The following is a 12502-nucleotide window of genomic DNA, read 5'->3' on the forward strand; positions in this document are numbered from 1 at the left end:
GAAGTGAATGAGCCAAGTACTGTGTGTGTACTGTAGGGGGTAACCAACCTGCTGTTCTCCCTCTCTCGCCCCCTGCAGGGCGCCAGGTGTCGCAGCGTCTGGCTGAAGAGGCAAAGAAGAGGGAACGCTTTGAAGAGCTGAGACAGCACTTGGAGCAGGAACAAGAGGTGGGACAGAGAGCGAGAAAGGGAGACCAAGAGAGAGGGTTACACTTTACTGTCTTCCTTTTGACCTTCATATCTTCACAATCTAAAGACGGAGGGAGGGAGAAAGAAGGAAGGAATGAGAGCGACGCAAACAATTACTCTTTAACTCTGTTTTGCATCATAGGAACACAACTAGGACCACAACACTATCCTTTTATCTTCAGAGCCGTGTTACTGTTTTCTTACCTCAGCTGTAGTGTGTGTGTGTGTGTGTGTGTGTGTGTAACCCATGTCTGTGCATGTGTATAAATGTTGCAGTGGCACAGTTTAGCCAGGAGGAAGGAGCAGGAGGATGAATTCAGCTTTGCCAGGGAGCTGAGAGACCGAGAGAAGCGACTACAGGCCCTGGAGGAGCAGCTGGAGATCCGAGCCAGGTCTGGCCACTAGGGCGCGCCACCGCATCATACCCACATTAGACACACAGTCACGTTACACACACAGCATAAATAATAGTTTTAGATTTGGTTATCATAATAAAAGTAAGAGTTGCACAAATCTTCTCTTCACCACCTCTCCCTCCTCTCACTCCTCTCTCAAATCACAACCTTATTTTCAAGACAAGCCTGAGTTGGGTGAAACCTGACCCTTAAATAACCTGAGATAACAATGCATCCTGGTCCTCAGGAAGGAACTGATTGCCCAGTACAGCCACCTATCAGAGGAGGCGGCCAAGAGGGAGTGGCGGGCCATGTGGAGGGTTCAGCGAATGAGACTGGACGATTCCCGGGCCCAGTTCCTACAGCAAGACCAACAGGAGACTGAGGTCAGTAGTACTCTCTCTTATACACACACTGTCTCTCGACGGAGGTTACTTAGAAGGGTGTAAATTAGAGGTCATCGCAGGTCCAAAAAGTTGGATACATTCCGAAATGGACCTGGGCCTTTCCCACCCGGACCTGATATGCATAAATACATTTTTAAGATACAGAGACCCTTTCAGAACGGACCCGAAGACAACTAGACCCGTTCCGTTATAGACCTGATCGGCTGCAGACCCGGTCCAATACGATCCGAGTGAGGGAAGCAGCAGCGAAGTCATTTAAGCTACTTTATTAACCGGCGCTGATACAGCATGAGAGGAGGGAGAGGTGCAGCTCTAGCAGGCCTTGGGGAGCAGGGAGGGAGGGAGAGGTGCAGCTCTAGCAGGTGGGGGAGGACCATACTGTGAGCGGGACTTGGGGGCAGGGAGGGAGGTGCAGCTCTAGCAGGTGGGGGGGGACCATACTGTGAGCGAGTGACTTGGGGAGCAGGGAGGGAGGGAGAGGTGCAGCTCTAGCAGGTGGGGAGGACCATACTGTGAGCGAGGGACTTGGGGAGCAGGGAGGGAGGGAGAGGTGCAGCTCTGCAGGTGGGGGAGGACCATCTGTGAGCGAGTGACTTGGGGAGGGGAGGGGGGAGAGGTGCAGCTCTAGCCATACTGTGAACGAGGACTTGGGGAGCAGGGAGGGAGGGAGAGGTGCAGCTCTAGCAGGTGGGGGAGGACCATACTGTGAGCGAGTGACTTGGGGAGCAGGGAGGGAGGGAGAGGTGCAGCTCTAGCAGGTGGGGAGGACCATACTGTGAGCGAGTGACTTGGGGAGCAGGGAGGGAGGGAGAGGTGCAGCTCTAGCAGGTGGGGGAGGACCATACTGTGAGCGAGGGACTTGGGGAGCAGGGAGGGAGGGAGAGGTGCAGCTCTAGCAGGTGGGGGAGGACCATACTGTGAGCGAGGACTTGGGGAGCAGGGAGGGAGGGAGAGGTGCAGCTCTAGCAGGTGGGGGAGGACCATCTGTGAGCGAGGGACTTGGGGAGCAGGGAGGGAGGGAGAGGTGCAGCTCTAGCAGGTGGGGGAGGACCATACTGTGAGCGAGGGACTTGGGGAGCAGGGAGGGAGGGAGAGGTGCAGCTCTAGCAGGTGGGGGAGGACCATACTGTGAGCGAGGGACTTGGGGAGCAGGGAGGGAGGGAGAGGTGCAGCTCTAGCAGGCGGGGAGGGCCATACTGTGAGCGAGTGACTTGGGGAGCAGGGAGGGAGGGAGAGACGAGACACCAAGTCGACTCCAACTATAGTAGATGAAAAGCTGACTAGCTAGCAAGGCTAATTGAGACTGCAGCGCTTTCTGATCCTACAGTTACAAATAACACCAACTCCATTCCGAATATTAAGTAGCAGCCTGCCTGTTGGCTCTTGGTCGCTGTAGCCTGTCCTTGTCTTTTAACTTTTAATTCCATTTTCCATGGATTAGATATCTCCTAACTTTTGCCACACGGAGCAAGGTTCTATGACTGTAGCCTATTGCCTCTTTGATGACTTACGATTGGCCAACAACAAGCTACACGCTCCACTCTTGTGATAAGAAAGAGCAGCAGCATAAATTATACAATTTGTCTCTCTCCTGCAGCAGTCATGTTTTGATCTGTACGGGCCCTTCTGGACAGGTCAGTTTTAATTACAGATACCCGTGACAATCATATCAGACCCCACCCAGACCCCTGACATTATTTACAATTCTGGTTCAGGTCCAGATCGGGTTTTTGGGTACAGGTGGATCTGTGAAGACCACTAGTGTGAATCGTGTTTTGGCGGTGTGGTTTCATATGATGTTGATGAATATGATTGTGATGCTGATGTTGATTTAATATGATTGTGGTGATGATGCAGTAATGTACTATTCTTATCTAAACCCCCAGGCTATTCTGGAGAAGTATCCTGTCGGAGGGCAGAGACCCCCTCTGGAAATACTACAGCCAGCTCCAGCTCAGACCACTCAACCATTAACACAGGTGTGTAAGTGTGTGGGGTGGCGTAGCGTCAAATAAATACAGCCTATGTAAAAGTGCCTTGCCAATCCACTCATGGAAGTGTAAGCTTGACTGAGTGTGTGATCTCTGCTCTGTGCCCTAACCTCGCTGTTCCTGCCCCTGTTTTGTACAGGAGTCCCTATCCCCGGAGCCCTGTGAGCAGCAGTCTGAGGAGCCAACCCAGGCCCCCCTTCACCACCATTCCACTCCCCCAGCACTCCCCACCACGAAACTCGACCTCGCCCTCGTCACAGAGCACATCGACGCCAATGACTTCCTGCCCAAGCCGTCCGACAGCCTGCAAGTGGACCAGGCCCTACAGGAAATTGGGTCGGACCTCCCGGAGGCTCTTGCGCCTCATAAACCCGTAGACTATGACTTTAGCGCCCCCTACAGTCCCCTTGAGGGAGTGACGGCCCCGGCCCTGGCTAGACCTCGCTGGGGTCCTGTGGTACAGCCAGACGTGGCTCACCCTCACATCCCAACCGGTCCCCCTGAGTCCACTCTAGGCATGGGGTGTGTGGTGTCCGGGACTTTAGCTCTCCCGTCTCCGCTACCCGGAAGTACCTACGGCCATTCTTCAGACTCCACTATGGGTGTAGGGTGTGTGGTGTCAGGAGCTGAGGTCCTCCCCAGGCCCAGTCCTCACGGCCAGGCCTCCCAATCTAGCATCCCCCTGGGCCAGTACTTCTCTGATGTGCCCCTGGCTCTCCACACAGCCAATGTCCACGGACACCCCTCCCAGACCACAGTGCAGCTGGTGGATGGAAGTGAGTCAAAGCAGATGGACAGCAGGCAGGAGAATACGGAAGACCCACCACCTCCAGGGAGCATCGTAAAAGAGGCTGAAGGGACTGTAGAGGCATCATGCCTGGTGGAGATGAAGCCAGCTGAGATGGAGAAACTAGATTGTGTTGGAGCAGAGGAACAGATGGCTGGTTCTCTCAGGGAGGCTTCTGCCTCCTCCACCCCAGAGCAGGGCCATGACAGTGGGTATCACCCAGGACAGGCCTCCACTTCCCTCTCTGGACCCTCCAGTGTGTCTGAGCTTCCTACTGCCAACATTCAAGGCCATGCCTCAGATGCTCATATTAAAGTCGGAGAGCACGTTTCAGATGTGGAAGCCCCTCTCCCTTCTCAAAACGTTCACGGTCACTCATCTGATGCTAACATAAAGGTAGGAGAGTTTGTTTCGGAGGCGACTGCTCCTCTTCCGACCGCCAACGTTCACGGTCACGCATCTGATGCTAACATAAAGGTAGGAGAGTTTGTTTCGGAGGCGACTGCTCCTCTTCCGACCGCCAACGTTCACGGTCACGCATCTGACGCTCATATTAAAGTTGGAGACCATGTTTCAGAAGTGGTCGCCTCCCTTTTCACCCAGAACGTTCACGGTCATGCCTCGGACTCTCACATCAAGGTCGGGGAGCACATGTCAGAAGAGGTCGCCTCCATTCACACCCAAAACATCCACGGTCACTCATCCGACACTCACTTCAAGGCGGGTGAGTTTGTGTTGGACGCCGAGCCCTCCCGACCACGCTGGAGCAAGCATGGTCACGCCTCAGACTGCACACTTCAAGTAGGCTGTGTGATGTCTGGCACAGAACCAGTACTCTCCCCTTTACCTGGTAGCACCTACGGCCATTCCTCTGAGTCCACACTAGGTATAGGGTGTGTTGTCTCTGGGGTTGAACTCCTTCATGCTCCTCTACCTGGAAGTGACTTTGGACACGCCTCAGACTCAACCCTGGGTGGAGGGTGTGTGGTGTCAGGAACGGTAACCCTTCCTTCTCCGATACCCGGAAGTGACTACGGCCATTCGTCAGATTCAGCGATGGGCGGAGGGTGCGTGATATCTGGGATTGAACCCGTTCGCCCTCCTCTTCCCGGCAGCAACTTCGGACAGTCCTCAGACTCCACACTGGGCACAGGGTGTGTGGTGTCTGGTGTAAGCCCTCTGCCATCCCCCATCCCTGGCAGTATCTACGGCCACAGCTCAGACTCTGCCCTGGGAGGGGGCTGTAAGGTGTCAGGTGTAAACCCTCTGCCCTCCCCCATCCCTGGCAGTATCTACGGCCACAGCTCAGACTCTGCCCTGGGAGGGGGCTGTAAGGTGAAGGAGACTGGTAATGAATACGACGCCAGGACCCTGGAGCAGCAGGAGCAGCAGCGGCTGGCCGAGGGCATCTCGTCCTGGGCAGCGGGCTTGGCTCTGTCCCCAGGCGAGAGCTCAGAGAGGGAGTACCTCCGCTCCCTGGCTGCTCAGTACCAGGTGGAGCAGTACGAGGACTGCTACAGTCTCATGAGTGAGTCACATCAAACACACACAGGCCTGCACGTACTAATACTGTATAATGCAGTCGAGGGCACTTCACACACCTTGTGTTTGCATAGTGCACACATTCATGATAGTCTCAAGTCATTGCGTCACACGGTGGCAGGAATAGACTGCTCTAGTCGAAAATAACACCGTGGTACTCAGATCAGTTGCACAACACTAATGTAAAGCAGCTTTTTAAACTAAGATGTTCACATGATTCATGTATAATATACCATCCAACTGAAAACACAATGACTGAAAGGTGCAATCAGGCAATGGTACATTAATATAACGAATGTTTGAGTTAGAATCTCACTGTATGTTTCTGCACGCTGTGTCCCCTCCACAGCGTTGGCCCCAGAGTGTCACCCCCTGCATCAGGTGACGCGGGGCCCCTGGGGCCTCCCGGTGGACCCATCGCTCCGCAGGGCCACAGACACCACGGTGGTGCAGCTTAGTGGAATGGTCTCCCTGCCCGTCCTCATGAAGCACTCTGTCACCACCCCACTCATCACACAGTGAGTTTGTGTTGCCTTTTTAGGGAAGAAGGAGTTCATGTCTCTCTGTGGGCCTATCACGGACTGTTTGGTGCTCCTGTTAACCCCCCCCTTCTCTCTGTCTCTCAGTGTATCCTTGGTGAACAAGGCAGTGGTGGACTACTACTTCGTAGAGCTTGGAGTGGAGAGGCATTTTGAGGCCCTCAGGCACTTCTTGCTCATGGAGGACGGGGAGTTCGCCCAGTCTCTCAGTGACCTGATCTTTGAAAAGGTGAAATGAAGCTATGGGAGTAGCCTTACCTACAGTGCCTTCAGAAAGTATTCATACCTACTCCACATTTTGTTACGGCTTGAATTAAAAATCATTCAAATAAAAACAATCCTCACCCATCTACACACAATACCCATAATGACAAAGTGAAAACATGTTTTTGGAAATGTTTGCTAATTTATTTAACATGAAATACAGAAATATCTCATTTACGTAAGTATTCACTCCCCTGAGTCAATACTTTGTAGAAGCAACTTTTAGCATCAGTTACAGCTGTGAATCTTTCTGGGTACGTCTCAAAGAGCTTTCCATACCTGGATTGTGCAACATTTGAACTTTATTCTTTTCAAAACTGTAACTCCGCCACTCAGGAACATTCACTGTCTTCTTGGTAAGCAACTCCAGTGTAGATTTGGCCTTGTGTTTTAGGTCATTGTCCTGCTGAAAGGTGAATTCATCTCCCAGTGTCTGGTGGAAAGCAGACTAAACCAGGTTTTCCTCTAGGATTTTGCCTGTGCTTTACTCCATTCTGTTTCTTTTTATCCTGAAAAACTCCCCAGTCCTTAATGATTACAAGCATAACTAATAACATGATGCAGCCACCACCATACTTGGAAATATGAAGAGTGGTACTCAGTGTTGTGTTGGATTTGCCTCAAACATAATGCTTTGTATTCCGGACATAAAGTTAATTTCTTTGCCAATTTTCTTGCAGTTTTACCTTTGTGCCTTATTTGTGAACAGGATGCATGTTTTGGACTATTTTCATTCTGATCAGGCTTCCTTCTTTTTGCTTTGTCATTTAGGTTAGTATTGTGAACTAACTACAATGCTGTTGATTCATCCTCAGTTTTTGCCTATCACAGCCATTAAAATCCCTGAGCGGTTTCCTTCCTCTCCAGCAACTGAGTTGGGAGAACACCTGTATCTTTGTAGTGACTGGGTGTATTGAGACACTAACTACACCATGCTCAAAGGGATATTCAATGTCTGCTTTTTACATTTTTACCCATCAATAGATTCCCATCTTTGCCGGGCATTGGAAAATATATATATATTTTTTTTTTGTGGTTGAATCTGTATTTGAAATTCACTGCTTGACTGAGGGACCTTACAATGATCTGTATGTGTGGGGTACAGAGATGAGGTAGCCATTCAAAAATCATGTTCAACACTATTATTGCTCACAAAGTGAGTCCACGTAACTTATGTGACTTGTCAAGCACATTTCTACACCCAAACTTATTTAGGCTTGTCATAACAAAGGGATTGCTTATTGACTCGACATTTCAGCTTTTCAATTTGAATGAATGAAAAACATAATTCCTCTTTGATATTATGGAGTATTGTATGTAGGCGAGTGACAAACAACATCTCAATGTAACACACGTTTTGTTCAGGCTGTAACACCACAAAATGTAGAAAATGTCAAGGGGTGTGAATACTTTCTGAAGGCACTGTTTGGTGGGCGTTTCATGTACCTGTGGGGTTTTTTTCTCTGTGTGTTTGTGTTTTGCCTGGGTTTGTATTTGCTGTGTTTTTTGTCTATTCAGTCTGTTTTATCTGTCTGGGGTGGGTCTGTGTCTGTTTTGTCCATATGTAATCCCTGTGTGCTCCATCAGATGGGCAGTGGTCAGACTCCTGGAGAGCTGTTGACTCCTCTGGTCCTGAACTCCATCCTGAGTAAGGCTCTTCAGTATAGTCTTCATGGAGACAGTTCTCTGGCCCCTAACTTCACCTTCGCCCTGCGCTTCCTCCCGGAGACCTTCCATCCTCACGCCCCCGACGCACTCAACTGCCTGGAGCTACGGTACAAGGTCAGAGGAGAGGGAGTGTATTTTTGTGTGCAGTAGATCGCTGACCTCACTGAAATTGGGATGTAGTACTGTTCTTGGTATGGAAAATATCGGAAAACAGTTTGATCCTCTTGAATTCATTTGGAGAGCGGCTTTTCGAAGACTGTGAATAATGATTTCACAAAATACCCCCCCCCCCGATTTAATCTCCTGCATCTCATTTTCTAACCTCTCTCTGTTACATCTGACCCTCGTACTCTTTCTCTCCCTCCCTCTGTCTCTCAGGTGGACTGGCCGTTGAACATCATAATCACAGACAGCTGTATGAACAAGTACAACCGTCTGTTCTCCTTCCTGCTGCAGCTCAAACACATGGTGTGGAGCCTCAGAGACGTCTGGTTTCACCTCAAGAGGACTGGTAAGGGCTCCATCTCTGGAAATGAAGGGGGGGAAACCCCTTTAGAAATGGAATTATGCAAAGATAGGGGATAAGGAAAGAAAGGCATACCACTTCTCTCAAGTGTTTTAATACAACTGCACCACATCAGTTCTTTTTAAAGCACTAAGGAGCAGCATATTTAATGTGCAGGCTTTTATTTATAGCACCAGTCATAATTATGCCACGACCCAAAAGTAACGTGTGTGTGTGTGTGTCCAGCGCTGGTGAAAGGGGCGGGCCGCTCGGTCCAGTTCCGCCAGCTGCAGCTGTACAGACACGAGATGCAACACTTTGTGAAGGTGATCCAGGGTTACATCGCTAACCAGATCCTGCAGGTGTCCTGGTTAGAGTTCACCACCAAGCTGGCCAGTGCCTCGGACCTGGACGCCATACACCGCACACACGCCGACTACCTCAACAGAGCTATCTTCAGGTTAGAGACATGCACACACGCCGACTACCTCAAGAGCTATCTTCAGGTTAGAGACATGCACACACGCCGACTACCTCAACACATTATACATGAATCCTAATCTAGACTTTGAACTCAGCCTACTCTCAACATGTTATCTTTAACTCAATCTGAATGTATTTTTTATTTATCTAGGCAAGTCGGTTAAGAACAAATTATTATTTACAATGACAGTCTACCCTGGCCAATCCCAAACCTGGACAATGCTGGGGCAATTGTGCGATGCCCTATGGGACTCCAAATCACGGCCTGTTGTGATACAGCCTGGAACCGAACCAGGGTCTGTAGTGACGCCTCTAGCACTGAGATGCAGTGATTTAGACCACTGCACCATTCAGAAGCCTACATCTTTCCTTAATTTAATTCTGTATCTGTTTTCTCCCCTCCCAGGGGTCTGCTGACAGAGAAGGCAGCTCCAGTCATGAACATCATCCACAGTATCTTCAGCCTGATCCTCAAGTTCCGGGCCCAGCTGATCGCACAGCCCTGGGACAGCCAGCAGGGGGAGGCAGTGCACCCCAGCTTCATCGCCATGCAGCAGTCATACAACACTTTCAAATACTACTCCCACTTCCTCTTCAAAGGTAAGGACCGGGTCAAAGCCTCACTGACCTCTGATGACCTTTCTAATGAGAGTTGCAGGTAGTTTCTATATGGATAAAGTGGTATGTTCAAATCCAAATCAACATCTGGCAGTCCTTTTTCCTGAACACCTCTTGTTGCAGTTTTTAGTTGGTAACTGGGTAGAGTCAAATCAAATGTTATTGGTCACATACACATGTTTAGCAGGTGTAGAGAAATGCTTGTGTTCCTAGCTCCAACAGTGCAGTACTATCTAACAATACACACAAATCTAAAAGTAAAAGAATGGAGTTAAGAAATATAGAAATTTTAGGACGAGCAATGTCGGAGTGGCATTGACTGTAAAACAGTATGTAAACATTATTAAAATGGACCAGTGATTCCATGTCTATGTACACAGGACAACAGCCTCTAAGGTGCAGGGTTGAGTAATTGGGTGGTAGCCGGCTAGTGCCAGTGACTAAGTTCAGGGCAGGGTACTGGGTGAAGGCCGGCTAGTGATGGCTATTTAACAGTCTGATGGCCTTCAGATAGAAGCTGTTTTTCAGTCTCTCGGTCCCTGCTTTCATGCACCTGTAACTGACCTCGCATTCTGGATGATAGCGGGGTGAACAGGTCGTGGCTCGGGTGGCTGAGGTCATTGATGATCTTCTTGGCCTTCCTTTGACACCTGGTGCTATAGATGTCCTGAAGGGCAGGCAGTGTGCTCCCGGTGATGCGTTTGGCGGACCACAACACCCTCTGGAGAGCCCTGCCGTTGCGGGGCGGTGCAGTTGCTGTACCAGGGGGTGAACCAGCCCGACAGGATAAGCTCAATGGTGCATCGGTAACAGTTTGTGAGGGTCTTACGGGCAAAGCTGAATTTCTTCAGCATCCTGACATTGAAGAGATGGTGTTGTGCCTTCTTCACCACACCATTTGATTGTCAGTGACGTGTACGCCGAGGAACTTGAAGCTTTTCACCTTCTCCACTGCGGCCCCGTTGTCGGTGTAGATAGGGGGGGTGCTCCCCCTGCTGAAATCTACAATCAGCTCCTTTTGTTTTGTTGCACCACTCCGCCAGGGTCCTCACCACCTCTGTAGGAAGTCTCGTCATTGTTGGTAATCAGGCCTACTAGCAGTGTCGTCTGCAAGCTTGATGATTGAGTTGGAGCTGTGCGTGGCCACGCAGTCATGGAGGGAGTACAGGAGTGTTTTGAACATGCACGCTTGTGGGGACCCTGGGGTGAGGATCAGCGGAGTGGAGGTGTTGTTGCTTACCTTCACCACCTGGGGGCAGCCAGTCAGAAAGTAGAGGGCCCAGTTGTAGATGATCCTTAACTATCCTCTCAAAGCACTTTGTGATGACAGAAGTGAGTGCTACGGGACAATTAGTCATTTCAATTACCTTTGCTTTCTTGGGTACATCTTGATCTTGAAGTGGGGACATCAGACTAGGATAGGGAGAGATTGAATATGTCCGTAAACACAACAGCCAGCTGGTCTGTGCATGCTCTGAGGACACTCCTAGGGATGCCGTCTTACATCTGCCACAGAGAACGAGAGCCCGCAGTCCACAGGAACGGGCCGCGTCGGTGGCACTGTCATCCTCCACGCGGGCGACGGTGTTTAGCTTGTCTGGGAACAAGACATCGGTGTCCCCCATTAATCCGTGATTGTCTGGAGTCCCTGCCACATACGTCTCGTGTCTGAGCCGTTGAATTGCGACTCCACTTTGTCTCTGTACTGACGTGTTGCCTGTTTGATTGGCTTACGGAGGGCATAACTGCACCGTTTTGTATTCAACCATATTCCCAGTCACCCTGCTGTGGTTAAATGCAGATGGTTCGCAACTCCATGTTTTTAGTCCCATTTTGTCTTACATCCCCTCTCTGAAAAGTGTCATGTCAGTTAGTCCTTTAACCAATCAGGCAAATGGCTAGAATCTCTCTCTGTGGTGTCTCCTCAGTGGTGACCAAGCTGGTGAACCGAGGATATCAGCCTCACCTGGAGGACTTCCTGCTCCGCATCAACTTCAACAACTACTACAAAGACTCCTGAACGTATGTGTGTAGAACACTGTGTGCCTGTGTTGTAGATAATCAGAGAAGCCTCTAAACTAATGATTTGTTGAATATTGTGTACAAATCTGTCCCCCACACCCATTGCAGTTTGGTAATGTATATTTGTGGCATGAATAATATACCGTATTAAAGAAACTATATGCGTTGTATTTACATTTTAAATGTACCTTGACGACCTGTTTTGACAGCTTCAATGTGCCGGACCATACAGTATTATGCCTCCTGTCCACAATGGTGTCTATCAAAGTCAGTGATAACAACCTTATATACCCCCCCTCCATATAACATGCTGAATGTAACAACGCTAGCTAAAGCTCAGGTGCCTCTCCTCTGCCCACCCCATTCCTAAGCCCTGTGTGTCAATTAAAGAAATGCTTCATTTTGTGATGTAAAAACAAAACACTTAAAGGAGTAATAAAATGTCACTTGTATTTATTAAAGATAGCATGTTAACATTTTTGGAAAACTATAGGTCAAACAATGAATGTAAAGTTGTGGGGGGGAGCACTGTCATATACAACCAAAGGTCATTTGCAAAAGAGAGCATTGCACTTGCATTTTTTAAAACATTTTCCAGATCGCTTGTATATATACACCTTCCCTGACTGTGCATTTTACTTAAAGCAGAAGGAACACAAGGAAGTTTGAGCAATATGAAGGGCAGACAATAAGGAGGATTACAGAAGATTGATCCTCTCTAGGGTTGAATCGTAACTTCCATTTAAGTCAAATTTTCACTTAGTCTCCCATTGACATTAAGAAAAAACTTAAGTGGAAGTAAGGATTCGCCCCTCAACTATCTCCTTCATGTTTTAAGGAGTAAACAATGCAGGAATGCAAAACCGTCTGTCTAGACACAGCCATTTAAAACAGAATGTCACGAGAGCCCTTGAGGGAAAGGAGTTCGGCCTGATAATGACAGACTAAGAATAACACACAGTACAAGCTGTTTTAAAGCTGCCAACTCAGCATGCAAGTAAACACCTTGGTCAACACTGAATGACCTTGCGCTCCACGCAGAGTCAAGCTTTGACCAATTGTCATTATTATTCCACAATTTTAAAAAACATCT

General features: G+C 49.3%; 1 protein-coding gene across 7 annotated transcripts in view; it reads left to right on the forward strand.

The window, feature by feature from the left end:
- tubgcp6 (tubulin, gamma complex associated protein 6) overlaps nucleotides 1–12360 on the forward strand; it is a 31364-nt gene extending 19004 nt beyond the window's left edge. For 3 of the 7 annotated variants that reach the window (XM_042301432.1, XM_042301430.1, XM_042301431.1), the window contains exons 13-24: nucleotides 79–167; nucleotides 465–580; nucleotides 831–969; nucleotides 2877–2969; nucleotides 3121–5296; nucleotides 5660–5828; nucleotides 5937–6078; nucleotides 7701–7895; nucleotides 8160–8292; nucleotides 8533–8792; nucleotides 9176–9369; nucleotides 11316–12360. In XM_042301432.1, the coding sequence (XP_042157366.1) occupies nucleotides 79–167; nucleotides 465–580; nucleotides 831–969; nucleotides 2877–2969; nucleotides 3121–5296; nucleotides 5660–5828; nucleotides 5937–6078; nucleotides 7701–7895; nucleotides 8160–8292; nucleotides 8533–8792; nucleotides 9176–9369; nucleotides 11316–11421 (3812 nt within the window). In that variant the 3' untranslated portion in view covers nucleotides 11422–12360. The remainder of the gene's footprint in view (nucleotides 1–78; nucleotides 168–464; nucleotides 581–830; nucleotides 970–2876; nucleotides 2970–3120; nucleotides 5297–5659; nucleotides 5829–5936; nucleotides 6079–7700; nucleotides 7896–8159; nucleotides 8293–8532; nucleotides 8793–9175; nucleotides 9370–11315) is intronic. The other 4 variants (XM_042301436.1, XM_042301433.1, XM_042301434.1 and 1 more) reach the window with 4 other exon arrangements.
- Nucleotides 12361–12502: the final 142 nt, after the last annotated feature.

Source organism: Oncorhynchus tshawytscha, linkage group LG19 (genome assembly GCF_018296145.1).
Source record: "Oncorhynchus tshawytscha isolate Ot180627B linkage group LG19, Otsh_v2.0, whole genome shotgun sequence".
NCBI lineage: Eukaryota > Metazoa > Chordata > Actinopteri > Salmoniformes > Salmonidae > Oncorhynchus > Oncorhynchus tshawytscha.